The following is a 27,814-nucleotide window of genomic DNA, read 5'->3' as shown; positions in this document are numbered from 1 at the left end:
ATCCTGGAGCCGGACTGGCAGGCCTCAATGGAGAAGACCATCTTTTGGTACTTATTGTGATCGTGCATGTATTGGATGATCTTGTTCAGGTCCTCGACATGAAGTTCATCACTGGAAAAGATCAGCAGTCCCATGGATCCATGACCAGTAGACACACATGTGTTCCTGGGGCCCACTCCTTAAGACAAGACCTTTCCCAAGCCTTTGCCTTTCACTGCATCTGCGTTGCCTCTCAGCACAGCAAGGAAATTTTCCGGGGTGACATTCTCACCAGTGCAGTCCTTTCAGGACCCCCTAGTACACGTTTGAGCCATTGGGCCTGTTGTTGATGCTGCCAGGGGCAGGATTGTTCTCCGAGTTGGTGATGTCATCATACCACCACCACAATCTGCTCATTGGGTATCCCATTCCCATGCACAATCTGGCAGGTGTGACAGGCGTTGGCTTGGTGCCTGTAGTTATACCAGCTATTGCAGTTATACCTGCAACAATCACCACGCAGTGCTTGCCTCCATCTTCAGGATCGTCCAGGGGCACAGCAGCGGCTCCCACAGCCAGGCTGAGCAGTCGGGCCACAGTGGGGATCACCTGCTGTTGAAAGCTGCTGGAGGGCGGGCGGCTCTGCAAGGCAGCCTTGGTGGAGTAGGTCAGGACACTACCTGCAGTGATTCAAATGCAGAAACATTTTAAGGAGAAGGGCCAACGTGAAGGAAAGTGGTAAGGCATTTGTCTTGCATGCTGCGGATCCAGAACCGATTTAGGTTCAATCCCCAGCATCCCATATGGTCTCCAGAGCCTGCCAAGAGCTATTTCTGAGCACAGAGCCAGGAGTAACTAAAAACAAAAACAAAACACAGTTTAAGGAAAAATGTTGAAAACATGTAGGTGTTGGTAAGGACTCTTCCACTTTATCTCAATAAACAGCTCACTGTCCCACCACTTAAAATTTGGTGACATGGTTGAGTAAAGAGTTCCTGTCTAACCACCCTGGCAGTCTTGAAGATGCAAGTAGCTTTATAGTCACTTTTCGCAGGGGTGGAAGGTAAAGGAATGAAGCAAAATTCAAACACAGTTGAGCATAGCTCTATCTTGGGAAGGAACATATCTTCCACATTCCCTCTCCTCATACACAGGAGCTTTTCCTCAAGAAATAAAGAGATCATTCTGGACCTCAGTGCACACCATGGTAATTACACAGTAAAAGACTTATCAAGAAAAGAGAATCCTCTCAGCATTGCTTCTCAACACATCTATAAAACGTGCTCTTCCCCCTTTTCCCCAAAATAACAGTAAGAGGATCAGCTTCAACTTGAGAACAAGATGTATTTTTCACCCTATATGTAATCATGAAACTCAAGTGAAACCAAGTGACTTCTTACTGTGGTATGAATTAAATTGTGTCCCACTAAAAATTTATATGTAGGACTGCATTTATATCAGGGATCTCAAACTCAATTTACCTGGGGGCCGCAGGAGGCAAAGTCAGGGTGATCCTTGAGTGCAAAGTTAGTAGTAAGCCTTGAACGTTAGGGGGTGTGACCCAAACAACTAAAACAAAACAAAACAAAAAAAAAGATTCCTCTAGGGCAGGGCCACAAAATGTTGTATGGAGGGCCGCGAGTTTGAGACCCCTGATTTATATGTAGGACTGAATTTATATGTATTGATGAAGCTCAATAGGCTGTGTTCAACCTCCACTACCATACGGTATCCTGAGCAATTACAGATGTGGCCCTGAGCAGTACTAAATGTACTGTAAAAAAAATTACTTTGAGGCCAGAGTAATAGCATAGTAAGTACGGTGTATGCTTGCACGTGCTGACCTGGATTCAAAGCCCAGCATTCCATATATTCCCCTGAATCTAACAGGAGTCATTTCTGAGTGCAGAGCCAGGAGTTACCCCCTGAGAGCTGCTGGGTGTGGCCCCAAAACAAAAACAATTATTTTGACATTTTAATATTTAGTGCCTAAAAATCTGGTCCTATGTGGAGATGGGGATCTTTAGAGAGGTTATTAAGAAAAAGAAGCCCTAATTTAGCATGCCTGACATCCTTACTAAAAGGAAGTGGAGTTGAACCCAGGGATACTATATGCGCAGGAAGATGATTAACTCTACATCAGAGAGAGACCTGGAACAGGTCTTCCCTCTCAGTTCTCAGATTGAACTGGCTCTGCCAATGCCAATGTACACCTTGATTGAGAGTGCTGGCCTCTAGATCTGGTAGGTGAATAAATTCCTACACCTTCATACATCATAGCAGTGCTGACAAACTATGTGTATGTCAAGGTGATAAGCTTTGCCCCATCCTCACCACTACTTGGATTTCTGCCCCAGAATTACAAGCTCACAATTCACAGTGCCCAAGCCAGTGATTCAGTGCTGTGAGCCTGGCTATGTGGACTACCGGGGTTATTACCAGGATGGAGGTAAATGGGAAACTACTCATTAAGCAACTACAGCCACTTGCTATCATGTAGAAAGATAAAGCCAGCAATGTCAGAAATTGCATACTTTATTATGGTGCTAGAAATCAGAAACAGCATACATGACTGAAACCCAAGTACAATCATATTTGTAATCAAGGTATTTAGATAAAGATATTAATAAAAAAAATCAGAAACAGCAGTGTTGCCAGGATGGCACTTGGAATGTGGGGTAATGGCAGGAAGCAACCTCGTGGCCTTATGCCTACAAGACTGTACCACTGGACCATATATCTGGTCCTGGCATTTTTGTGTGTGCCAGGTAATCCAGGGCCTCAAATGTAGAAGCATATGCCTTATCAGTGGACTATACCTCTAACCCGTATATCATTTATTGTTCTTTATATTTGGTTTAAGTATTTAAAATTCCCTTGTTTGGGGGCTTAGATAGTCCAGTGGTTAAGGCCTTGTTCTTGTTGAGGCAAACCCAGGTTTGATTCCTGGCACCTGATATGGTCCCCTGAACATAACCAGGAGTGTTCAGAAACTTTGAGCAAATGACTTCTTTTTCATATCATGACCCTCTCCTCACCTGAAATGACTTCTGTTTCGGATCTTTATTTCTAGTTTTGCATTTCTAAATGTGTGCTGTAGAAATATTTCTTCCAAATGTCCTGGAGTGTTTAGGGAGTGGTTGGAGAGATCTCAAGACAGGGAGGTAATAAACAAGCTAATGAAAGGGTAGGGACCTGAACAATCAGATAGCAAGCTAGAGAATCAGAGGGGTTTGTGATAAGGATACTAGAAGGTCATACAGAGCTCAGGAAGTCAGTGGAAAAATACACCTTGAGGAAGAAGTAGGTCAAGGCCCTGTCCCTGAGAAAGATTGGCAAGAAAGCACAGAAAATTAGTCAACTAGGGTTTACTCTCTGGGAAAGTCTGAGAGTCCTTCAGAAGGTCGGGCCATCTCCCTGCCCTAATCCCAAAAGTTGTTAAGGGATCCCATAGCAACTTCACTTCTAACCAGAAATAGCTGAAGCAAAGAAAATGCTCAGGGCTCCAAAACATGATTGAGTATTAACTAGAGTGATTTTTCAAATTCCTTTTTAGTAAGAAGGAATCTAATACTTAATCACACTTGTTACTGATATCTGAAAATATCAACATTTTTAAATACAGATAGGTAGAATGGACTGAGGAGTAGAACAGAAAGAACTAGAATTTCTCCTGCAAGTATTTTTCTAAGATACATAGCATGTTTTCCACTAAGGTAAAACCTTAACACAAATTTATTAAACTGAAGAGCATTTAAAAATTATATATATATCAATAATAATAGTAAGAATGTTTGTCATCACCTTCTTAGTTTGGGCCACACTCAAGAGGCTACTCCTGGATTGATGTTCAGAGGTTGCGGCTAGCAGTGCTCAAGGGAGCAAGTAGTTTGATTGGTTGGGGAAAAGAGGAAGGGGGAGAGGGGGCTCGGTCCACATGGTTGAGGATCAGACCTCTAGCAGATCAAGCATGCTCTCCAGTTCACTGAGCTGTTTCTTCAGCCCTAGAGAGGGAAGAACTTCAGTTATGAGGAAGGGAACAGCAATGGGGTTCCACGTTGAGCAAAATTGCTGCTGTATAATAACAAGGTAAAGGAACAATAAGTCATCTATTAGTTTTGGTAACAGGTAGCTAGTAATTTATCACTCCCTACCCTTTGACTTAATATCTTAACTATTTTTCATTAAAATATGGTTTTAAAGATGACAATATCACCAAAACATTTGTGGAAGGGGCTTTGGGAGGCATTCAGTATCGCTCAGATGCTACTCTGGCAGTGCAGGGAGCTATAAGAAAACACAAGTGCCTTAATCCCTGTAGTCGCTGGCCCTATAAAAACAACTTTTTTTTGGAAATAATAGTCGTGCATAACTACTTCATTTGAATTTTTATGAGTCGAACGACATATGAAACACCTAGCTATCACCTGACACAAGTGGTATAATATAAAAAAGTTTTTAAATCAATAAAAATATTGTTGCCAGAGAAGTAGCTCAAAGTGCTGAGCATGTGATTTCCATGCAGGAGGCCTGAGTTCAGGTCTCTGTACTGCGCAGTCCTTTGAGTACTGCTGGTTGCGACCTCTCCAAATAAATATTTAGTTAGTATTATTATTTTTATTGCTAAATCAATATAGCAGAGCTGGAGAGATAGTACAGGATTTATGGTACTTGCCTTTTATGCAGCCAGCCCTGGTTTGATTTCCAGAACCGCATACAGTTCCCCAAGCACCACCAGGAATAACCCCTGAGCACAGAGTCGGGAGTAAATTCTGAGCATCCCTGGATCTAGCTACACACACACACACACACACACACACACACACACACACACACACACACACACACACGGAATAAATACAGTTTTAAAATAAATCATTGTAGATCCTTCCAAGAATTCTTTATCACTTTAGAAATAGGCTTTCAGGGACCGGAGAAATACAATGGAGGTAAAGTGTTTGCCTTGCATGCAGAAGGACAGGGGTGGCTCAAATCCCTGTATCCCATATGGTCCCGCAAATCTGCCAGGAGTGACTTCTGAGTGTAGAACCAAGAATAACCCCTGAGCACTGCCGGGTGTGACCCAAAAATAAAATTAAAAAAAAAAAGTCTTTCAAAAAGCATTAAAAAAAAAAAATATATATATATATACATATATATATAAAATAAGCCAGTCACAGGTGTTAGGGATGAGAATTATAACAAAGCAAAGTTACTCAAAACAGTTTTTATCAATTAACCTCAAATTGCCCCAGAACTTCAGCTGCAAGAAGATAAAAAAGAAAAAAAGTATTATTTTAACTTATAAGTTCTAAAAAGGGGGTTCTCTTGTAATTTTTGGTGCTGGAATTTCTTTAGCCAATTATTTAATAGAGACCACATATTTTCCTTAAGATTTATAAAGGAGAGATAGTCAAATAACTAAAAATGCTATGCCAAGCATCTCTAACGAAATACCTCAACCATCCACGCAGGGGAAATAAGGCATCCACAGCGGGCCTTTTGAGGAATCCCGTGGGGGTTATTTCAATTTGCCCTACCAGGAAAATTTGAGGATACATCTGTTGGGCTGAATTCCCCCAAAAATTTATGGAGTCGTGGCACTTTGTCATCCTAGAGACTAATTGTTCTCCAATGTGATGTTCAAATCAATAGCACTCTGAGGAGATAGATATTGATGGGGATAAAATCTAAAATCTGGGCCCGGAGAGATAGCACAGCGGCGTTTGCCTTGCAAGCAGCCGATCCAGGACCAAAGGTGGTTGGTTTGAATCCCGGTGTCCCATAGGGTCCCCCGTGCCTGCCAGGAGCTATTTCTGAGCAGGCAGCCAGGAGTAACCCCTGAGCACTGCCGAGTGTGGCCCAAAAACCAAAAAAAAAAAAAAAAGTCTAAAATCTGTATTTGGTCAAGTTCAAGGAATCTGGTGCACACTGGAGCCTGAGCATCACTGTTTTCCTTGAGCTCAACTTAACACAAACACACAGTTCACAAAATGTAGAAAAACAAATAAATATTTGGACCCAGAGAGACAGTACAGCATATAATGATCTTGCCTTATACACAACTGATGTTAGATCTTTCTCCAGCACCACTTGGATCCTCAATTACATCCTAAAGCAGCCTCTACCTCTGGTCCAGGATAGAGCTGTGACTAGCCCCTGAGCACTATAACTCACAAACTCCAAATGAATAAATTGTTTTGTTTTGTTTGGGGGCCACACCCAAAAATGCTCAAGGGTTACTACTCATGGCTCTGCATGTAGGAAATTATTCCTAGTGATGCTTGGAAGACCATATGGAATACCAGGAATACAATCTGGATTGGGCACTTGCCTACCTGCTGTATTATCTTTCTGGCTTAAACAAATAAATTGCTAGATGTCCATGTTTTTATGTCCAGAAGGGGACAAAGAAAATAAAATTTTGCCAAGAAATAATTTTTTCTAGCCACCTGGGCAAGAGAAGAAGATGCGTAAGTGGAGTCCTGCCTATTGCCAGGAGGACTTCTGGGAAATTGAGGATGACTTCACCTTCACAAACAAGGTCAACATGAATTAACAAGATTCTGAAAAAAATTACTCATGTATGTACTATATTACTTTTGACTATTCCCCCCCCCACACACACACACACAAAACTGAATGCACATTTTTCTCCTAAACACATGGGTCATTCTCCAAAATAAACCACATACTGGCCCATAAAACATAAATCCATAAAATAAAGAGGATAGAAATTGTATGAACTACCTTCTCAGATCATAATACACTGAAATTAGAAGTGAAAAACAAACAGACACAAAAGGAAAACTTTAACACCTGGAAATTCAACAGCTCACTACTAAGCAACCAATGAGTCAGAGATAAAATCAAAAAGGAAATCATCAAGTGAAATAAAAAATGACCTTCTCAGGATTACCCATATTAAGTGAACTTGAATGCTTAGATTTCCCCAGAACACAACTGATGGGGAACAGTGGATGACAGTCGGGGACCCAGATTTGGCAGGAACGACCTCCCAGAGCTTTTCGGAGCATTTGCAAGCAGGAGATGTTTGGAGCTCACTCCCCTGGCAGCGAAGGAGATGGCTTGATGCTGCAAGGGGCTGTGCCCTGGCAATTCATGCCCCAGAGCTTTCCAGAAAGATGCAGCTGCTCAGAATTCAACCAATGCTGCCACCGCTGCTTCTGGCTGCCAGCTTCTACAAGAAAGGAACCTGGAACTGCCTTGTCACATACGTACTTGCCCCAGGGTAGGCTCTCAAACTAGCCTGTACTTGCCCCAGGGTAGGCTCTCAAGCTAGCCTGACTATGGCTTGGAAATCGGCAACGACTTGCTATGAAGGTAGATTTCCCTGCCCCACCACATAATGAGATTATATCAAGAGGTGCCCCAGGTCATCCTGTCTTCGACATGGGCTATGTGCTAACAACAAGCTCTCCTATTACTGATACCTGAAAGCAAAAACCGTGATTGAGAAAAACCTTTCTTCAGACCTTGAAGAAAGACTTGGGGTTAGACAAATTAGTGTGCCTGGAGCCTATGTTTGGTCTTATGGCAGAGTGCTTTGTGGGTAACGAAACCCTGTTTTTAGGCCAAACGTTTTTTTCTTTCTATTTTTCCAACTTTTGCTGTGCCTATGCAAAATGTTGCCAACCCTTTCATCTTTTAGTTAGAGGCATCCACCCTTTTCGTAGAACCTCGGGGTGCAAATTACTTTGTTTTACTTCATATTTCTTCATTTCCCTATAAAGTCAATTTGGGCAAGATGTTGGATTAACCAGTTCTTGCCCTATTCCCCACATCATACTCCTCCCTATTATTCATACCAAAGTGTGGTCTGGATACTTCCTAATAAAAATCCCAAGTCTCTGGGGTCAGAGACATAGCACAGCAGTAGGACAGACCCAGTTTGACCCCTGGCATCCCATTTGGTTCTTGAGCCTGAAAGGAGCAATTTCTGAGGGCAGAGTCAGGAGTTACCCCTCCCCGCTCAAGCCAAAAAAAAAACTCAGGTCTCAGGAAAATGCTCTTTTGTGTTTCTGGCTTTCCTCCACTGAGCTATCTGCTTCTTAGTAGTGGAAGGCTTGCATTTTGGAATTCCTGAGCACGTTTCACTCCCTTCAGTGTATGTGAATTTTTTCCTGCATTGGCATTTCTTCCAGACCCATATCTCTCCATGAGATATGGAAACATAAGGATTCCATCACAGTTGGGGAAGGACTTGACTCCTATATTTAAAGAAATAAATAGGAAGATTGACTCAAAGCCTCTTCCACAGGCAGGAAATGCATTTGTGTAAGGAGCACCATGGGAGAATCAGGAAGCTTATGCACATAAAGGCCTACACAATATGTTTCCATATATTTAACTTTTTTTTAAAGAAAAGCTAGAAATCAAGATATTTATGTAAAGTTTTCTACGTTTTAAATATTACTTGTTGATTAAAATATATGAAAACAACCATGTAGGCCAAATCAAAACCAGCTGGGACAGGCGTTCAGGCTGACAGTTAGCTTCCTTTGATGTAAAAGAATTGCCTTTGTTTCTTTTTTAAATTTTATTTTCAATCAAACAACAAGTACTGATTGATGAGTACAACATGCAAGGTTCCATATGAAGAGTGATGAAGGACAAAAAGATATAATCTTCTATTGAAACAAAAAAGTCTCTGATGTGGTGACAGAGTTCATGAGGAGAATTGGAAAAAGAAGAGTTTGTGGCAACTCCATTGCAGTTTGGTTTTATTTTTGTCTTGCTTTTGGTCTCATTTCTCTACCTGATCCTCAACACTCTTATCTTATTTCCTTGCATCTTTCCTCAAGGTTTAATTCAATGTTTAATCATTTCCATTCCCATTCTAGCTTGCTCAAGTTAAAGAGCTGGTCCTTACAATTCTGCATTCATAAATGCATCTTGGGAAAATATCACCAGTTTTCCTCCTAATTTCATCACCAGTGTTCTGTTCCACTGTCAAACTACTTGAAGTCTGTCCTCAGAGGAGTAAACTTAGCCCTGTCCACAGGCCTAGGCCTATCCTCATCTATATCTGAATTTTGGTTCTCCCAGCAATGGGTGATAGAACCAAAAGAATTACTGTATAAACAGTGTTCCTGGGGGCCGGGCGGTGGCGCTAAAGGTAAGGTGCCTGCCTTGCCTGCGCTAACCTTGGACGGACCGCGGTTCGATCCCCCGGTGTCCCATATGGTCCCCCAAGCCAGGAGCAACTTCTGAGCACATAGCCAGGAGTAACCCCTGAGCGTTACTGGGTGTGGCCCAAAAACAAAAAAAAAAAAAACAAAAAAAAAAAACAGTGTTCCTTTCACAACCAGGAGAGCCATGGCTGGAAGTGCCAGTACCACTTGTCAGTTCCCTGGGGAAAAGTAGCAAAGGTGGGGTGCAAGATTTCTCCTTCTTCCGCACCCCCACTCCCAAGGATCTGAGCCTCTTGTTGCCTCTAGTGTGGTTACAGAAAAAGGCTGCAATCAGGATTGGCTTCTGATGCAGAAGGAACAAGTAGTTTGCTCACAATTCCAAGACCTGGAGAACAGAGCATTGAATGAAAGGGCATGCTAGTTTACTCAAGGGTCAGCCTTGAGTACATTCCAGGGATATGTACTTCATTTCTTTAGTTTTTATGGGGTTCCCTCTTTGAAGCCATTGTGAATAGATAAACTGTTTTATGAAAGAAACAAGTGTGAGTGCTCTTAAGTGTAGAATCCTGGTGGCTGCACAGGCCTGGCAGCTGGCTGGAGTTCTTAGGCCTCATGAATGTTTGTGGCCAGGAATATGAGCACCTGGTGAATGATGATAGCATCTAAGCTCAGAGACATTAGTCAAAGATCTTTCTGGGGGGTAGGGAAGATTTGGGGGTAAAAGAAGCCGGAACATTTATCAGTAAGAAAATGGAAATGGGGCCCGGAGAGATAGCACAGCGGTGTTTGCCTTGCAAGCAGCTGATTCAGGACCAAAGGTGGTTGGTTCAAATCCCGGTGTCCCATATGATCCCTCGTGCCTGCCAGAAGCTATTTCTGAGCAGACAGCCAGGAGTAACTCCTGAGCACTGCTGGGTGTGGCCCAAAAACCATAAAAAAAGAAAAGAAAAGAAAAGAAAAGAAACTGGAAATGAAGAGGAAGTCATAGGTATTTGATTTGTTTCAGGTTTTGTTGTGGCCTACAATGCTCCTTTCTAGTATTCAAGAAATACAGATAAGAGTTTGCTTTGGAAGTATGTTTTAGTTTCTGAAACTCTGCTGCTGTTCTAAGGGGTCACAGTCAAACCATCATCTTATAGCTATAAGAAAGGACAACAGTTAGGGTCACCAGCATATTTTATGGTAATATTTATTTATTTATTTGTATTTTTGACCCCTGAAAAAACAAAAATCTGTGCTTGGTTTGATCGACTTATTTCCCTCCATTAATGTGAAATCAGTTCTTTATCTCTCAGTAAAAAGTTAAGATAGTTTGAGGGAATGGCAACAGATCATACTTCTCTTTTCCCAATGGCCAACTGGTCGTCTTCCCAATACAATTACAAAAATGTGTCTAATGAATTGGGTGTATTTATAAATGCTGGCCCATAAATTCCTTCACATGCTGGAAAGTATATCCAGAGATTGGGTTTACCAGGTGTTTGGTTTGCTGCAAACACTCCTCTTCCATAGCTGATTTTCATCTTAGTTTAGGGTCCACACCCAGGAGTTCTCCTAGTAGGGCTTTGGCTTTCTATACCAAGTATAGAACCAAGGTTAGCATAAAAGGCAAATGCCTTAATCACTGTACTGTCTCTCTAGCCCCATCTTCATTCTTTGTAAATTTTGTTTTGTTTTGTTTTGTTTTGGGACTACACCCAGCAGTGACTGGGGCTTCTTCCTGCCTCACCACTCAGGGATCATTGCTGGAAGGCTCAGGTAAACATGTAGAGTACTGGGAATCAATCTTGCAGGTCAGTTTTATGCAAGGCAAACACCCTACCATCTGTAATATCATTCTAGCCCCTTAAATTTAATTTTTTCATTCTCCCTACACATGCTATCCCTTCCTTCTCTTAACTATTCTTGCTATGCCATGTAATGGCAAATATTCATACAAACTTGGTTGTGATGCTCACCAGTGCCACTATCTGGTTGTTGTCCTTGCACATCCTTTTCAGTTGCAGTGCTCTTCAGGGATCACACCAGGTTTCCACACATCTGGCTGTGTGATGGAGATCACACATTCCAGATATACCTGGGCGCCTGACATCCTATTTCAGAGCATATGAGCAACCACAGAAATCAAAGTCAGGAACTCATACTTGCATAGCAACTACTTTGAATCACTGAGCCATCCTTTAGACCTCCTATCTTCATTCTTTCCACCATGTTTTCTAGAGCCCCAATGTTCATGCCAACAAATGTGCTTACATCATCAACTTCTCTCCAGAAAGATCCTTTAATCTCTTTGCCTGGTATAAAAAATGACTTTTACCAAAATGATAGCTTGTGTTATGTTATAAAGATCCTTTTCTACAACTGCTTGTTAATACCTTTGAAACAAAAAAATTCTTCTTCTTTGAAATATGACTTGCAATCACTCTTTGTCTTGAAAACCACATATTTCTGGTTACATACCTTACTGAGGAGTCTGATAATCCTTAATTCCCTTATCCTACCACTAAATTCATCCCAAAAATGTCTGAGCTTGAATCAATCCAAACACCTGCCTCTTGTTTTATCCCAACAAATGAGTTTATTGGAGAGAAGCCTACAAATACCAGGAACTGTCACACCCCAGAAACATAGTTCCATCATTTTTAGGTTTCATGTGCTATTTGTCAATTTTTTCCATGTCTTTCCAAATCTTTATAAGATTAACTAAAATTCAATTCCATTCTTGTCTGCTCCAGTGCTGGTCCTGATCTTCTTTCTCTCAGCAATGAACCATTTTTATTACAGGGAGAAAAGAAATAGCAATGCTGGGTGTGGACACCTCCCATTTCCTGCCCCTAAGCCTTCAACCAAGTGTAAAAGTATCCAACTGCATTAGTGACCCAAATTAAGTGTCTCCTTCTACCACACCCTATGTGGAGCAATGTTGTTATTGTTTCCATTCTGACCCTGAACTTGGGCATGTGACTTCCTGTCACATGTAGGGATTGAAAATATACCTGTGTGTCTCCATCTTCCTCTCTGGAATCCTGCTGTGGCCTTAAAAAAGAAGCTGAGTCTCACAATAGAGATAAGGGTCAGGAAGACCAGTCCATGTTAGGAAGCTTGTCACAAATAACAGGGGAGTACAGTTAGGGCAGAGAAGAGACCACTGTGACATGATCATTGAAAATGATCACTCTGGACAAGAAGTGGGTGCTGAAAGGAGATAAAATGATATGCATGGGGGTCTGAGAGATACCACAGCAGTAGGGCATATTTGCCTTGTAAGCAGCTGATCCAGGACAGATGGTGGTTCCAATCCCGGCATGCCATATGGTTCCCCGAGCCTGCCAGGAGCAATTTCTGAGCACAGAGCCAGGAGTAAGCCCTGAGTGCCGCTGGGTGTGACCCAAAAATCAAAAAGGGGGGGGGGGCGGACAGTTAGCATGGAGGTAAGGTGTTTGCCTTGCATGCTGAAGGATGGCGGTTTGAATCCCAGCATCCCATATGGGCCCCTGAGCCTGCCATGAGCTGTTTCTGAGCATAGAGCCAGGAGTAACTCCTGAGCGCTGCCGGGTGTGACTGCCCCCCCAAAAATGATATTCATGATACCCTTTCAGCAACAATATTGCAAGTGACAGCGTCTAAAAGAGAGAGAGAGAGAGAGAGAGAGAGAGAGAGAGAGAGAGAGAGAGAGAGGAGAAAAATGTTTGCCCCCAAGGCAGGTGTGGGTAGGGCAGAAGGGAAGCCGGAGACATTGGTGGCATAAACTGTGCACTGGTGAAATGTGTTGTACATTATATAACTGTTTTTCTATTCATGAAGAACTTTGTAATTGTGATAAATAATCTTTATTGTATTATGAACAACCTTATAACCACAGTGTTTAAAGTAATGAAAAATAAGAAAGGAGGAAAGATAGAAAAAGAAAGAAAGAAAGAAAGAAAGAAAGAAAGAAAGAAAGAAAGAAAGAAAGAAAGAAAGAAAGAAAGAAAGAAAGAAAGAAAGAAAGAAAGAAGGAAAGAAAGAAGAAAGAGAAAGAAAGAGAGAAAGGAAGGAAGGAAGGAAGGAAGAAAGAAAGAAAGAAAGAAAGAAAGAAAGAAAGAAAGAAAGAAAGAAAGAAAGAAAGAAAGAAAGAAAGAAAGAGAAAGAAAAGAAAGAAAGAAAGAAAGAAAGAAAGAAAGAAAGAAAGAAAGAAAGAAAGAAAGAAAGAGAGAGAGAAAGAAGGAAAGAAAGAAAGAAAGAAAGAGAAAGAAAGAAAGAAAGAGAAAGAAAGAAAGAAAGAAAGAGAGAGAGAGAAAGAAAGAAAGAAAGAAAGAAAGAGAGAGAAAGAAAGAAAAGAAAGAAGGAAGGAAGGAAGGAAGGAAAGAAGAAAGAGAAAGAAAGAGAAAGGAAGGAAGAAAGAAAGAAAGAAAGAAAGAAAGAAAGAAAGAAAGAAAGAAAGAAAGAAAGAAAGAAAGAAAGAAAGAAAGAAAGAAAGAAAGAAAGAAAGAAAGAAAGAAAGAAGGAAAGAAAGAAGAAAGAGAAAGAAGAGAGAAAGGAAGGAAGAAAGAAAGAAAGAAGGAAAGAAGGAAAGAAAGAAGAAAGAAACCCAAAGAATGAATGCACTAGGAGCAGAGTATACATATATGTATTACTGTATATATATATATGATATAAATGTTTGCGGCTGTGATGGCATTGCCAAAGGCTTTTTTTATTCTGAACAGATGATACACTTTGGACAGAATCTGATTGTAACCCTAATACACACCCATGTTCCATACATGCTGTAATTTGTTCCATTAAAAGATAAAGATACTAGATCTAAAGATACTAGAGCCTGGGAGATGGTCCCAAGGCTTTTAAAGAATTTTACCTTGCAAGATTGAGGCTGTGAGTTCCATGGCAAGACTTCTCCAGGTGCCCAGCACCATTCAGGCAGTTCTACTATCCAAGATCCCTGGCAATGCATGCAATTTTCAGCTGTCCAGAAGCCAGGAGACAAGAGAGAGAGAGAGAGAGAGAGAGAGAGAGAGAGAGAGAGAGAGAGAGAGAGAGAGTCTGTCTGTCTGTGTCTGTGTGAGTGATGCATAGATATATGTGTGTATGTATATATATAGAGAGAGAGAGAGAAAGAGAGAGAGACAGAGAGAGACAGAGACAGAGAGGGAGAGGGAGAGCTCAACAAGTTGCAGGTGAGTCCAGGTGAACTCTGCAACTGAAAGATGTAGCAGGAGTGTGAGTCCAGGCAAGTAAGAGTGTGAGCACCACAACCACAGCAACCACAGCTACCCTTGAGCAACCAGAATGCGCACAGACACACCTAAGGGGGTGCAGTTTCCTGGGGGACTGAACTCAAGAATGCAACCTCTTTGCAGTCAAGAGTAGACTCTTGTATAAAAACAATGTAGTGAGAGCGGGTTCTTTACGGTCAATTATTTTATCGCCTGAGCTAAAGCCTGCAGAGCCATGCAATTGAAAACGCAATGTGGTCTAAAGTGAAATGATAATATAATAGCTCTTAATAAACAGACTCATGTGTGGAATTTTTTTTTTTTTTTTTTGGTTTTTGGGCCACACCCGGTAACGCTCAGGGGTTACTCCTGGCTATGTGCTCAGAAGTTGCTCCTGGCTCGGGGGACCATATGGGACACCGGGGGATCGAACCGCGGTCCGTCCAAGGCTAGCGCAGGCAAGGCAGGCACCTTACCTTTAGCGCCACCGCCCGGCCCCGATGTGTGGAATTTTTTTTGGGGGGGGTCACACCAGGCAGCACTCAGGGATTACTCCTGGCTCTATGCTCAGAAATCACTCCTGGCAGGCTCGGGGGACCATATGGGATGCCAGGATTCGAACCACCATCCTTCTACGTGCAAGGCAAACACCTCACCTCCATGCTATCTCTCTGGCCCCTCATGTGTGGAATTTAATGCAGTGTTAGCCCTCAAATAACTGTAACTTCGAAAATCAAACACAAAATATTTTATTTTTCTTTTCAAATGCATCCTTGCCATCAAGAGGCAATATGAGCAATCACACATTTCTTATGGGTATTGTAACCAGGAAACTTCTAGCACAGCCAATTCATATTTCTCTCAAGGGTCCAAGAGTTTGGGCAAGGAGAGAGTTAGGAAGCATGCTAACTGACCTGAGTTCTAGCCCTCAGGTCACAAGCTCAGCACTGGAGCCCTCTGAACACTTCCAGGTAGCCCGGGTATTTCCAGTGCTGCAAGACGTGAGCTGCACAGCATCTCTGGGCATGATGCTGCTGCTAGACCAACTGGCCTAGAATGTCATGGATTCCCCAGTATGACTGCAAAGAGGTGGCATTCTTGAGTTCAGTCCCCCTGGAAACTGCACCCCCTTAGATGTGTCTGTGCGCATTCTGGTTGCTCAAGGGTAGCTGTGGTTGCTGTGGTTGTGGTGCTCACACTCTTACTTGCCTGGACTCACACTCCTGCTACATCTTTCAGTTGCAGAGTTCACCTGGACTCACCTGCAACTTGTTGAGCTCTCCCTCTCCCTCTCTGTCTCTGTCTCTCTCTGTCTCTCTCTCTCTTTCTCTCTCTATGACTTGGAAAGCACCCTCCCCACTCCCACAGTCACCCCTGCAAAAATTCCTGAAAGGCTTTGAGGATTATTGAGTATTTCTGGACCATACCTCTCAAAGGCTCAAATTTTACTCGCTTCTCTAGAATGTTCTAATGAAATTTCACAGCATGTATGGAACTTTCAAACTCAACTTTATTTCCAATGTAGGTTGGGTTTCAAATAAATATAAATGATTTCATTGAAAAAAAAAAGAGAGAATGTAACCAGTGGGAACCTCCTATGCAAGCTGCCACCTACAACTTGTCCCCACAACACGGATACTAAAAGTGCAAGCACCACTACCACACCTTGTGAGTCCAGACCATTGCAATGATAGAGGAAAAGTGTGTAGAATATAACAGGTACTGACAACTGAGAAAATAGATCTTTAAAACATGTGTTTTATTAAACATTTTAAAATAGCTATTTAAGCTATAAAAATAAATAAAATAATTGAAAAACCATTTAAAACTATAAAAATAACTACTTAAAAAGTTCTTTAAACTCTAGACTTTACTACATATAGTAAAAACCTGATATTTTACAACACAGGTACAAACACTCATACTTCCACCCCAACTCATTATGTTTTTGTTTGTTTTAGTGTTATAGAAATTGCACCACAGGCGCAGAAGAGGAGACTGGCCTCTACTGTGGGTGGTACATAACCAACCCTCAGGCAAGGTTATACCTGGGGACGGAACCTGGGCTCCACAAAGGCAGGCATGTGTTTTTCTATTACAGCTCTTACATAGAGATTCATCTTTCCAAAAAAGGTGAGGTTGTGTGGCTTGACACTCAGGGGAGAAGCACAGTTGGAGTCCAAAGGTTGACTACAAGAATTGTGGAAGTGAGCCTTTGTTTATTAAGGCCTTTAACTGAGTGGTGAGTGATGCCCACGTGATCCAAGGCACTGCACTTTGCTCATGATGCACTTAAAATGTCAGTTTCATTCACCAAAGACCTTCCTGGAAACATCCAGAATGTTTGACCAACATTCTGGACACCCAAACCCAGAGAAATCAATACATTAAATGAAGCATTACAAATTTCTATATCTATTTTTTCCTTAGTTATGCTTATCAGTGATCCATCTTTTTAATGTACCCTTGGGACCTGAAATTGCCAAGCACACACTTCTTTGTCCTTTTACTTCATTCATAGTTGTGGCTCTCTGAGGTTGCTTCTTCTCTTTAGGCCTTAGTTTTGTGTTGCACATGCTACCTTGTGCACTTCTTATTTCTGTCTGTAATTACCAAAGTTGTGCTTTCTACTTAATCCTCTCTCTAGAATTTCATTGATTCCATTCATTCACTGAAGGTATTAATAGAGTACCCATATAACCTTTGTGTGTGTTGGGGATCAAATCCATGATCTTGTACATATGTGGCTGTGAAAACTATTGCTAAGTGAGGTTCCTGGTCAGGCATCTATTTTATGGGGTACAAAATACTGGGGAGGTTGTCACAACCTCTAAAAAAATCCCCAAGATGCTGCTTCCTGTCATTTGCATCCTTGACAATCTTTCCTTCCTTGAATGTCAGAATACCGAAAACATAATGAGATGCAGTGGCTGATATTAGATGACAAGAAAATTCTGACTATGGTCTGGCTCACTTTCTCTTGTTTTTCCTTGGTACTATTTTTTGTTTCTTTGTTTGTTTTTGTTTTGTTTTGTTTTGTTTTTTCCTCGAATCCCCGTTCTGGGTAAAGCAAGCTAACCTGCTACATGAGAATCTTCCTGGAGAAAAGTTTGTGTGGCAAAGAAGTCAGGGCTAACTCAAGAGCCAGAGAAAGGATGTGGTTTATAAATAAATAAATATTATTGGGACTGGAGAGATAGCATGGAGGTAAGGCGTTTGCCTTCCATGCAGAAGGATGGTGGTTCAAATCCCCGCATCCCATATAGTCCCCCGAGCCTGCCAGAAGCGACTTCTGAGTGTAGAGCCAGGTGTAATCCGAGCGCTGCCGAGTGTGACCCCCCCAAAAAAAAAAACAAAACAAAAATAAATAAAATAAGTAAATATTATTTATTATATTATTCCTATTCTTTCCAATAGTATTGAGGGAGAGAGAAGGATGGAGGGTAGAAAAGAGACTGGAGGGTAAGAGAAATACTAGGAGTGACATTGATGAGTTATATGGAAGAAACATACTTAGTTTTTTTGTTGTTGTTGTTGTTGCTGTTTTGATTTTTGGGTCACACCCAGCAGCACTCAGGAGTTACTCCTGGCTCTATGCTCAGAAATCACTCCTGGCAGGCCTGGGGGATCATATGGGATGCCGGAATTTGAACCACTGTCCTTCTGCATCTAAGGCAAACGCTGTGCTATCTCTCCAGCCCCTTAGTTTTTGTTTTTAATGACTTTCCTATGTTTTTCCATAGAGGCTGCAGCACTTATCATTCCCATCAGTATTCACTTTTCTCAACATTTTTGTGGACTTGTTTCCAGTCTTTCTGATATAGGCATTCTCACCAGTATGAGGTAGCATCTTATTTCAGATTCCCTAGTAACCAGAATGCCAAACATTTTCCCAACAACCTGACCTCTTAGGAGATGTGTCTATTCAGGTATTTGGTCTTTCTGAAGGAATTTGGGTTGTTTTTATTTTCTTTTTGTTTTGTTTTGTTTTTTTTGTTTTTTTTTTTTTTTGTTTTTTGGGCCACACCCGTTAGATGCTCAGGGGTTACTCCTGGCTACGCGCTCAGAAATTGCCCCTGGCTTGGGGGAACCATATGGGACGCCGGGGGATCGAACCGTGGTCCTTTCCTTGGCTAGCGCTTGTAAGGCAGACACCTTATCTCTAGCGCCACCTCGCCGGCCCCTGTTTTTATTTTCTTATTGAGAAGTGATGCACCTGCTCTTGAGTTGGAGAATTCCATCTGAGGATGAGGAGAAAAAAAATGATTACTTAGAAAAAATCAGATAATACTGAATGAATGCTAGAACAGAGGCTGTTGGTTCCCTACAAAGGCCTTATTTTCCTTTAGTGTAGGGAGCCCCTAATCTATCAAATGGTGGGATGACAACTGCATTTCTGAATCTCTCCAATAGCTAAAGACAGCCAAAAAATTAGTGAAGTGATTGATCTAAAGGATATGGGAAGAAGAGGATTCAAAAGAAAGGAAAAGTTGTTTTATTTTCCTTCCTTATCTACCAGTTGAATGGTGGTGGTGAGCAAGAAGAGATTCTATCGTCAAGGGAAAAGACTATTAGAAAGAGACTGAATATTTACATGGTCCTACATAGAAGAGATTTAAGCCATATCTACCCCACCATCCCGGGAGTAGGGCAGCTGCAGTGCTCAGGAGCTATTTCCAATGCATGCTTGAAGGTTGCTTTGGTTGGACTTTGGAGAACAGGTGATTAAACCTGGGTTTCTGGCATGCAAAGCATGAGCTTTAGGTCTTTGAGTTATCTCCACCCTAAATCAGATTTGAACTTCTTGGTATTTGGGGCACACCCAGCAGTGCTTGAGGCTTATTTCCTGTTTTGTGCTTGGTAAACTATGAAGTACTGGGTTTGGAATCTGGCCTCCAGCATGCAAAACATACGCTCCAGCCCACTGAGCTATCTCTCTAGCCCTAAAGCAGATTTTGCAAACCACTACTGACATAGTTCTATGTTATATGTGGCTGGATCTGTGTTTCAATTAATTCACCAGTAAAAAGAGTATGTGGGAGTGGGGGTGGGATAGAGGTTTAAATGACCATAACATATGATCCAAAAGAGAGACCCGGTAGAGAGACCCAGGTGATAAATGACCTCACCCAGTTTCTGATCCTTAAAAAAATAGGTTCAAGTGTTCTGATCAGGGACAGATGCCAGACATCAGCGGCACAATGGCTCACAACTGGTTCTCTTGGAGAGGCAAGACAGCGATGATGCTCCAGGAAGCAATGGTTACGGTAGCAGGATAGTGACAACTGATGCATTCAGCAACTCTTGAGTAGGCGGTGGATCTTGGTATAGTTACATAATTATTCCAGGTTGGGGTTGATGCTTTTTGATTAGAATACACACACACACACACACGTGTGTGTGTGTGTGTATAGAAAAAAAAGAAAGAAATCTTGACTACTAGGGAAAAAAGCTGTCAAGTCAAGGTCAAAAAGTTTCAAAGTGCCTAGCTAGGTCTCTATTCCATTAATTCTCTCTCTCTCTTTTTTTTATGTTGTGATTTGGATCTACACCCAAGGGTCCTCAGGGATCTTTGTTCACTTAGGAAGGGGGACTTGGGGCACAGTAGAGATGGCCGGAAGATGGAATGCGGGTGGAGGCCTCCTCCGTGCAAGTCAAGCGTCCTAGTAGTAGCCCCTTCATTATCCCTCCTGGCCCAGTCTTGCTTTCTCTCAGTGTGGGTCGAATTCCAAGCGCCAAGACTGGTCTTCCGGCTCCTTCACTCGGCCAAAGGAAAGCTGAAACCTGGTGGCGCCCTGCAGAAGAATGCCGCTGACCGGCTCCTGCCAAGAAGGCGACGGACGTGGCGACATAAGAGTCAGCCCAGCCTGCCTGCCAGCTAGGTAGCTGGCAGCCTCAACCGGGTCCGGGGCCGGAGGAGGCGCCGAGCTGAGCCGGGGGCGGGGCCTCGCGGGAGCGGGCGGGGCCTCTGCGACCGGCCGAGGGGTCGAGGGGCTGGAGGGCGGGGCCCTGGGGCGAGTGGGCGGGGCCTCCGCGGCCGGCAGAGCCCTGGGTGGGCGGGGTCGAGGGCGAGAGGCCGGGGCCCAGAGGCGAGTGGGCGTGGTCTGTGCGGCCGGCCGCGCCCGTGGGTGGGCGGGGTCGAGGTCGAGGGGCGGGGCCGGCGCGGACGGTCGGGGCCTAAGGCGGGAGGGAGAACGAGGTCGGCTGCCGGCAGGGAGGGCGGGGCCCAGCGGCGACGGGGCGTGGCGTACGGGCGGGCGGGGCGGGGCCGGCCGTGCGTGCTCACGTGACGCCGGGGCCCGGCGCGTGTGGGCGGGGCGGGGCGGGGCGGGGCCGGGCCGGGCCGGGCCGGGGCGTGCGGCGTGGGCCGGCGCAGTGCAGCGGGCGCGCGCGCGAAGATGGCGGCCGAGCGGGAGCCTCCTCCGCTGGGGGACGGCAGGCCCGCCGGGCCGGAGGAGCCGGAGGACGGCGAGGACCTGTTCACCAGCACCGTGTCCACGCTGGAGGTGAGCCGGCTCTTCTCGTCTATGGCAGGGCAGGGCTCGTGAGCGTGGCTGCTGCTAAGCGGAGCCCCGAGGCTCGCCCGGACGGCCGCTCGTCGGCGGGGAGCCCCGCGCGCTCGCAACGTCGGCCGGCCGGCCGGCTCCTCGGGCCCGGCCCGGAGGTGGCGCCGCGCGGTCCCCGGTGGCGGCGGAGGGCCGGGTCGGGCTCTCATGTGACCGGGCGAGGAGCAACGCCGGCTTCCTCGCGCCTCCCCAGCCTCTCCGCCTTCCCCCGTCCGTCCCCCGGCCCCGCCGTCGCTCGAGTTGTGTTCCTGTTTCTGTCGGGGCCGGCCGCTCCGCTTGCTTGGCGCTCTCGCGGGCCTCCGCACACACACACGCACGCACCCATTACAGGCAGATTTTACACACATACATACTCGGGCCCACACACACACACCCATTACAGGCAGATTTTACACACAGACGCACACACACACGACCCATTGCAGGCACATATTACACACACACACAAACACACACCCATTGCAGGCAGATTTTACACACACACAGACACACACACACGACCCATTGCAGGCAGATTTTACACACATACATACTCGGGCCTACACACACACACCCATTACAGGCAGATTTTACACACAGACACACACACGACCCATTGCAGGCACATATTACACACACACACAAAAACACACCCATTGCAGGCACATATTACACACACACACAAACACACACCCATTGCAGGCAGATTTTACACACACACAGACACACACACACACTCACTCAGGCATCCACACACACAACCCATTGCAGGCAGATTTACACACATACATACTCGGGCCTACACACACACACCCATTACAGGCAGATTTTACACACAGACACACACACTCTGGCATCCACACACACACACACACGACCCATTGCAGGCAGATTTTACACACACACACACCACAGGCAGATTTTTACACACACACATACTCGGGCCTACACACACACACCCCCATTGCAGGCAGATTTTACACACACACACACCCATTGTAAGCAGATTTTACACACACACAACCACGGCAGGCACATTTTCGAACCTGTGTTTTAAAAAGTGAGCCTATTTCCCAGGGAACTTGTTTGCCTTGGATGGTGCTTCCCCCCAAAAAAACCATTTTTTGGATAGGCATTTGTAGGCTTTCTCCAGCGCACCATTATCACCTGGAAATAGGGACAGCCCTGATTCAGTTCTCTGACACTTGCAACTTCAGGAGTATTCCTCAGCAGTGACCACTACTCTACTACTTTGATGTGCAGCTTGCTCAGCAAACTCATCTCTGTTTCATGATACGGTTCTTGGTGCCAGTGATCTTGTTTAGCTGGAATCATCTTTCGTGATCCCCACACAATCTTGAACACTTATTTGCGTTTAGTGAATGCTGGCTGGGACGTCAAAACCAGCACTAATACTCAAAATTAATGAAAATCTTCCTGCATGCAAAATTACATGGGGGAAGGTATATAAAACTACAATGGGTAAATCCTTTGCTAGCGAGACCCCTGAATCAAAATCCTTGGCGCCCCTCTCCACAATTTACCTTTCAACCTTTCAGGTAGTATCTTATTAACCACATAAACTATATTGCTACCTTAATTTCTATTAGATGTCTGTGCACGATCCAAATACTTGCATTTCCTTTGAGAACTACAGAGATTTTCTACCGAGGATCAGTACAAACTTGACTGACCTGGAATAGAATACTCTGAACAATAAACATTCTGCTTATTTTCGAGATCTTTGGAAATTGAGTTGAAGGAGCTAAACATTTGTATTTCTTGTAATGGCTAAACCTTTGAAAAAGCATGGTATTTGACTTTTTCAATAAAGCCTATAGAAGTTTGATTATAGACACTGAATATTATCAATAAAATTGATTTTGTTCTTCTAAACCATTTGATGTACAGATTGAAGTTATTAATTTGAGGAAGATACTTCCACAGATTTGACAAATTTATAATCACCTCGCTCACCCTGGCACTTATCTTTTAGGAAGAATATTTGTTCCTTAGTATTCCAAAAACTCTTAAGTAGCTCACTTCTCTTTTGAACAGTATTTCTCAAACTAGTGCTGGTGCCTTCCTTTACTGGAATGTGTCTCTTGATAAGTCCGCTAGATAAGTCTATCTCAGTCAAAGGTGACCACTCGTGAGAATCAAGTAAATACGGGGCCAAGCAACAAGACTAGGGCACCAACCAGATGAGCCACAGGAAGGAAACTAGATCTTAAGGGAAAGAACACGAATCCAGATATAGCTTTTCAGACTTTCTACGTACATTTCATATTTTATACAGCTCTAGGAGGGATCTTGCTAAAATGCATTTCTGATTCTGTAGGACAGGAGTAAATCCAGTATTCTGTCTTTTTAAACAAACTTGGTGACAGTTGCTTCTGGTCCAGAGATAAGGAAGGGTAAGTCATATGACACCGTGGTGGTTCTGATGCAGTTCATTTGCTTTTAGCTGTTATTAGATAATAGAATTTATATAATAAAGTAGTTACTACCTATTATAAATTGGAAGTAATAAAGCATTGTCTTTGAATTAATGTCAGGTGATTTTTGTTAATTGTGGTGGCTTTACTTAGTAATACTCCCGGTGTACTTGAGGTTCTGTGTTGCTAGATGTCAAACCTGGTCCACCGCTTGAACCACATACCAGGCTCTAGTCTAGAAAGTTTTTTTTGTTGTTTGTAATTCAAGTATAAATTTTCCCTTTGAAGGCAATTGGAGATCTAATTTGAGGCCTTTTAAATCATCATTACAAGTTTATTACAAATAAACTATTTCTGACACCTGCTCTTAATTCTTCAAGAGCTCAAAGTTGTAGCCCCCCAAGCAGCTTGGAGTAAGTAGTTCAACAGCACCTCTTCTCTGCCCTCCACTCATGATCTACTCATGACCTCACAAAAGCAAAGCATGTTCTTTCACGTTGACCCACATTTCCCCTGTCCTTGTTATAGACAGAATCTTTTAAAAAATGGATGTCTGTATTCCCATTTTTATTCTATTTTATTGAAATGTAAATTACAGGGCCTGGAGAGATAGCACAGCGGCATTTGCCTTGCAAGCAGCCGATCCAGGACCAAAGGTAGTTGGTTCGAATCCCGGTGTCCCATATGGTCCCCGGTGCCTGCCAGGAGCTATTTCTGAGCAGACGGCCAGGAGTGACCCCTGAGCACCGCCGGGTGTGGCCCAAAAACCAAAAAAAAAAAAAAAGAAATGTAAATTACATACTATGCCTTACCCTTTTGATGTGTATAGTGTAATAGTTTTGTAGATAAACGTTAACTACCCCACAGTCTTGTTCTTTCATCATTTCATAAAGAAGCCCCATACCCCTCTCTACCCTCACCCTAAGAATCCTCTGTATGACGTTATTGCTAAAAACAAAGACAAAAAGCAAACCCTACAAATAGACTAATATACAGTTGAAAAGCAAACTTTTAAACCGATGATTTAGTTTTCACTGAATGAACAGCAGATCCCTGGTTATGTCATTGAAATTTTGGAGGGAAAAACAAAACCAGTTACCACCGGGACCATTGTCTTTTGGGAATTTTCATGTTCTCCCATGTCTGGGTGACATTTTTCTTAGAACTCAGGTGTTCGTCCACAGCCTAAAGATTTGCTCATTGGTTTAATTGGCCTTTCTAAAGTTGCCCAGTCTGACAGTGAGTGTTGTGCAAGTGAGATCTGCACTGTGGTGGAAGGGCTTGGGCTTCATTTTGGCTTCCTATCAACAGCTGGACTACAGCTGCTCTGTCCACTCGGGATTCTGAATTGGAGTTATGGATTGGCTATGATTGAGGGTAAATAAATGTTTGATATTAGAAGTGTTTTAGTTATTATAAAGTGATATTTTCTGACTAGGCGTAATTAGCTTTTGGTAAATTGATTTTGTTATGCATGATTTCCTTTAAAGTTCCAGTTTCTAAGAGCTTATCTAAGATGTTAAGTGAAGATTTAATGCAAGGGGAAGAATTGTAATTCCTGTCACACTATCCCTGCTATATAGTAGATGCATACTAAATGTTTCTGTTTTCTGGAAAAACCTCACTAAAACAGTAATATTTTAAGAGTCTTAAAGACGAGAAAGATTTTCAGAGTGTGAGAATGGCAAGGCCTACTACTTTAGGTACAGTCATATTCTAGGAAACTGTACATAACTGAATGGCTGAAGCAAGGATGCGAGAATTTATATAGTTTACTATGTAGTGAGAGTGTGAGGGACTTTAAAATTTGTTATATAAGTGAGAGCTTGGGGAATTTGTGTGGCAATAAAATTATCACCCAGGAAGAGGATACCTAGGAATTTGAAGGATATATTTGAGTGGAAAATGCCTTTGATATGTGGATGATTTTAAGTTTAAGGTTAAAGACTTCAGTAAAGAAAGCTCATATAATAACAAAAGGAAATATTACAATCTTAGTCTCCTCTTCAGGTGTTTTTTAGAGGAAGAATTAATGTTTATTTCATTTGGAGCTACTTTAATTCAGTGAAAATGACATCATTTAGTCAGACATACATATTTATGGGTTAGGGAGAGGGAACTGAGATGATTCAATAGTGAAAGCACCTTACTAGAAAGTAAGTGCTGAGAGTTGGATGCCCTGTGTCAGCCACACCCATTAGAAGGTGGTGTGAGCTCTGGAAGTGACTGAGAGAACTAACAGGACGTCCATGCACTATGGTTAGGAGTACAGAGCAACTTCTCTGCAGCACTACAGCCGGAATGTTGCCAAGCACCACAGGTAGAGGAGTAGATTGATCTCTGGTGAGCACTGTGACCTAAGTGTCATGTAAGCACAGCAGCCTGATGTGTAATGCCACAACTGTAACAGGAAAACTATAACCAAACCTGTGCCACGCACACACACCCCTTCAGTGCATCACCGCCATCAGCAGAGGGAAGGGGGAATTACCTGCAATACTAGGTGACACTCTTGTAACTGAAATATGCTCATGGTTCGGAAATATAGAAGACTGAAGTGCCCCAGTTGCATAGAGATGATCTTTGCAACCTTGAAGTGGGCAATATTTACCAAGGGAGAGTATTGAAGAGCTTAAAACAGTTTACTGTCCCAACAGGTAGTAACAGTTTGGTGTTGCTGAGTTTAATGTTCCTTGCATGCAACTAGTTGTCAAAGACGAACATTGTTGTTTCTTTTTAGTTGGCAAGTTTGCTTTTCCATTGAACAGTAAAATCTATAAACATTTGTATGAATTATGTATTATAATTTTTTATTGTAAGAATTTATTCAACAGACAAAATTGATTAACATATTGAGGTAACTAGCATAACATAATATAGTAGCATAACATAACATATAATTAATATAATATAATAATACATGTAAGTCAAAGAACTTCAGATTAAAACACATTTTTTTTATCATAATGGCTTACATATCTTTCACAGTAGTATTTTAGGTACATATTAACATTGAATCAGGGGAATAGCCATCTCCAAATATGTCCTCCCCACATCCCTGTTCCCTGTCTGCAGCCCATATCCCCCACCATCACCCCCCCCACACACACACACCCAGGCTGGACCCCTCTTTGTCTAGCTTACTATTTGTGATCATATATCTCTTTGGTCCTGTTACCCTCCCTTGTTTCCCCACTATTTAAGAGGCGGAGCTAGATAAATCGAGTTATGTGGTTTCGTTTGAAGGAAAGAAAAGCAATAGATTAGGGTACAAAATAAGAAAAGAAAAAAAAAAAGAAGTCAAATACGCTGAAAATGGGCGGAGTCCTTCTAGAGGCTTTTAACCTCAGTTTGAGAGAGGATGTGAAAAAGGTAATTGAAACGCCACAACAATACAGAAAGAAAATATCAAGTTAAATATACAGTGAGCACTACAGCAATAAAGACAAGCACCACACAATAGTCTCGGTTCTGAAATCAAATCATGCTGGAGTGCAAAAAGAAAGAGAAAGATAAGATAAAATAAAATAATAGTGGAGACATCAACTTCAATCTCTACACCAAAATAAAGATGTCAAAAAAATCGATTAATTGATAAATAAATATGTGGAAAAATGATTGTTTTGTGCTTTTTTTTTTTTCTTTTTCTTTTTCCCCCTGCATAGGCACAGTAACTATTGGGGATATTGTAGAGGGAATTCCCTTGGCCTAGAAGATACAGGGTTTCTCCACCCCTCAAGTATATAATTTTCGTTTCTTTAGTTTAATATTAAGAAGTAAGTATAATAAACATGCCTAACTTTTTCTTATTTCAATTGTTTGAGAAACAGTTTTTTATTTAAAGAACCGATATCCAAAATTATGGATAGTTGATTTTTAGGTATTTAATATTTCCACACCAATCCCACTACCAGTGTCAAGTCCCATTACCCATGTTTCTATACTTCATTTCTCCGCTCCCCTTTCTGTCCCCTGCCTGCCACCTTAATAGGCACATTACAAAATTTGGCAGTTTCAGCTTAGAGCTTATGTTTTCAGTGGTGTGAGTCTGTGCTTTGGATACATAGCCATACCACTCTTCCATATATATCCCTAATATAATCAAAGCCTAGATCCCTGTTCCCCCACTACTTCCTTTTCTCATCTTTCTCTCCCTTTTGATGTCTTTCCTCTGCTGTTTTTCTCTCTAAACTCTGAGGACAAGAGTGATCTAGGCATCCCTCTTTACTGTATTACATTTCCTCATCCAGTTATTCTATATGCCTCAGAGTTCCTCCTATATTTTGCCTCCTTTTTCTGGCTTCATTCAACATGTTATTTTCTGGTTTCAATCGTACTGCAGAAAATCACGTGATTTCATGATTCCATGCAGCTGCATGGTATTCCATTGTGAATATATACCATATCTTCATAACTGTTCATCTGTCATTGGACTTCTAGATTGATTCACATATGTGTTTAACTTTGAAGAACTTGCCAGACTTCCTTTGAGGAAGGCTCAA

The 27,814-nt window shown here is 42.7% G+C and overlaps 1 protein-coding gene and 1 pseudogene across 1 annotated transcript in view; one reads left to right on the top strand and one right to left on the bottom strand.

Moving 5' to 3' along the window:
* The window catches only part of LOC126007294 (legumain-like), a 14,437-nt pseudogene extending 408 nt beyond the window's left edge, over positions 1-14,029 (bottom strand).
* A 6,685-nt stretch (positions 14,030-20,714) lies between these two features.
* SNX2 (sorting nexin 2) overlaps positions 20,715-27,814 on the top strand; it is a 46,846-nt gene continuing 39,746 nt past the window's right edge. The window contains exon 1 of the mRNA XM_049771394.1: positions 20,715-20,835. Coding sequence (XP_049627351.1) covers positions 20,728-20,835 — 108 coding nt within the window. The 5' untranslated portion in view covers positions 20,715-20,727. The remainder of the gene's footprint in view (positions 20,836-27,814) is intronic.

Source organism: Suncus etruscus, chromosome 4 (genome assembly GCF_024139225.1).
Source record: "Suncus etruscus isolate mSunEtr1 chromosome 4, mSunEtr1.pri.cur, whole genome shotgun sequence".
Classification (NCBI taxonomy): domain Eukaryota; kingdom Metazoa; phylum Chordata; class Mammalia; order Eulipotyphla; family Soricidae; genus Suncus; species Suncus etruscus.
Note: the sequence above shows the minus strand (reverse complement) of the source record. Positions and strands in the feature narration are given on the sequence as shown.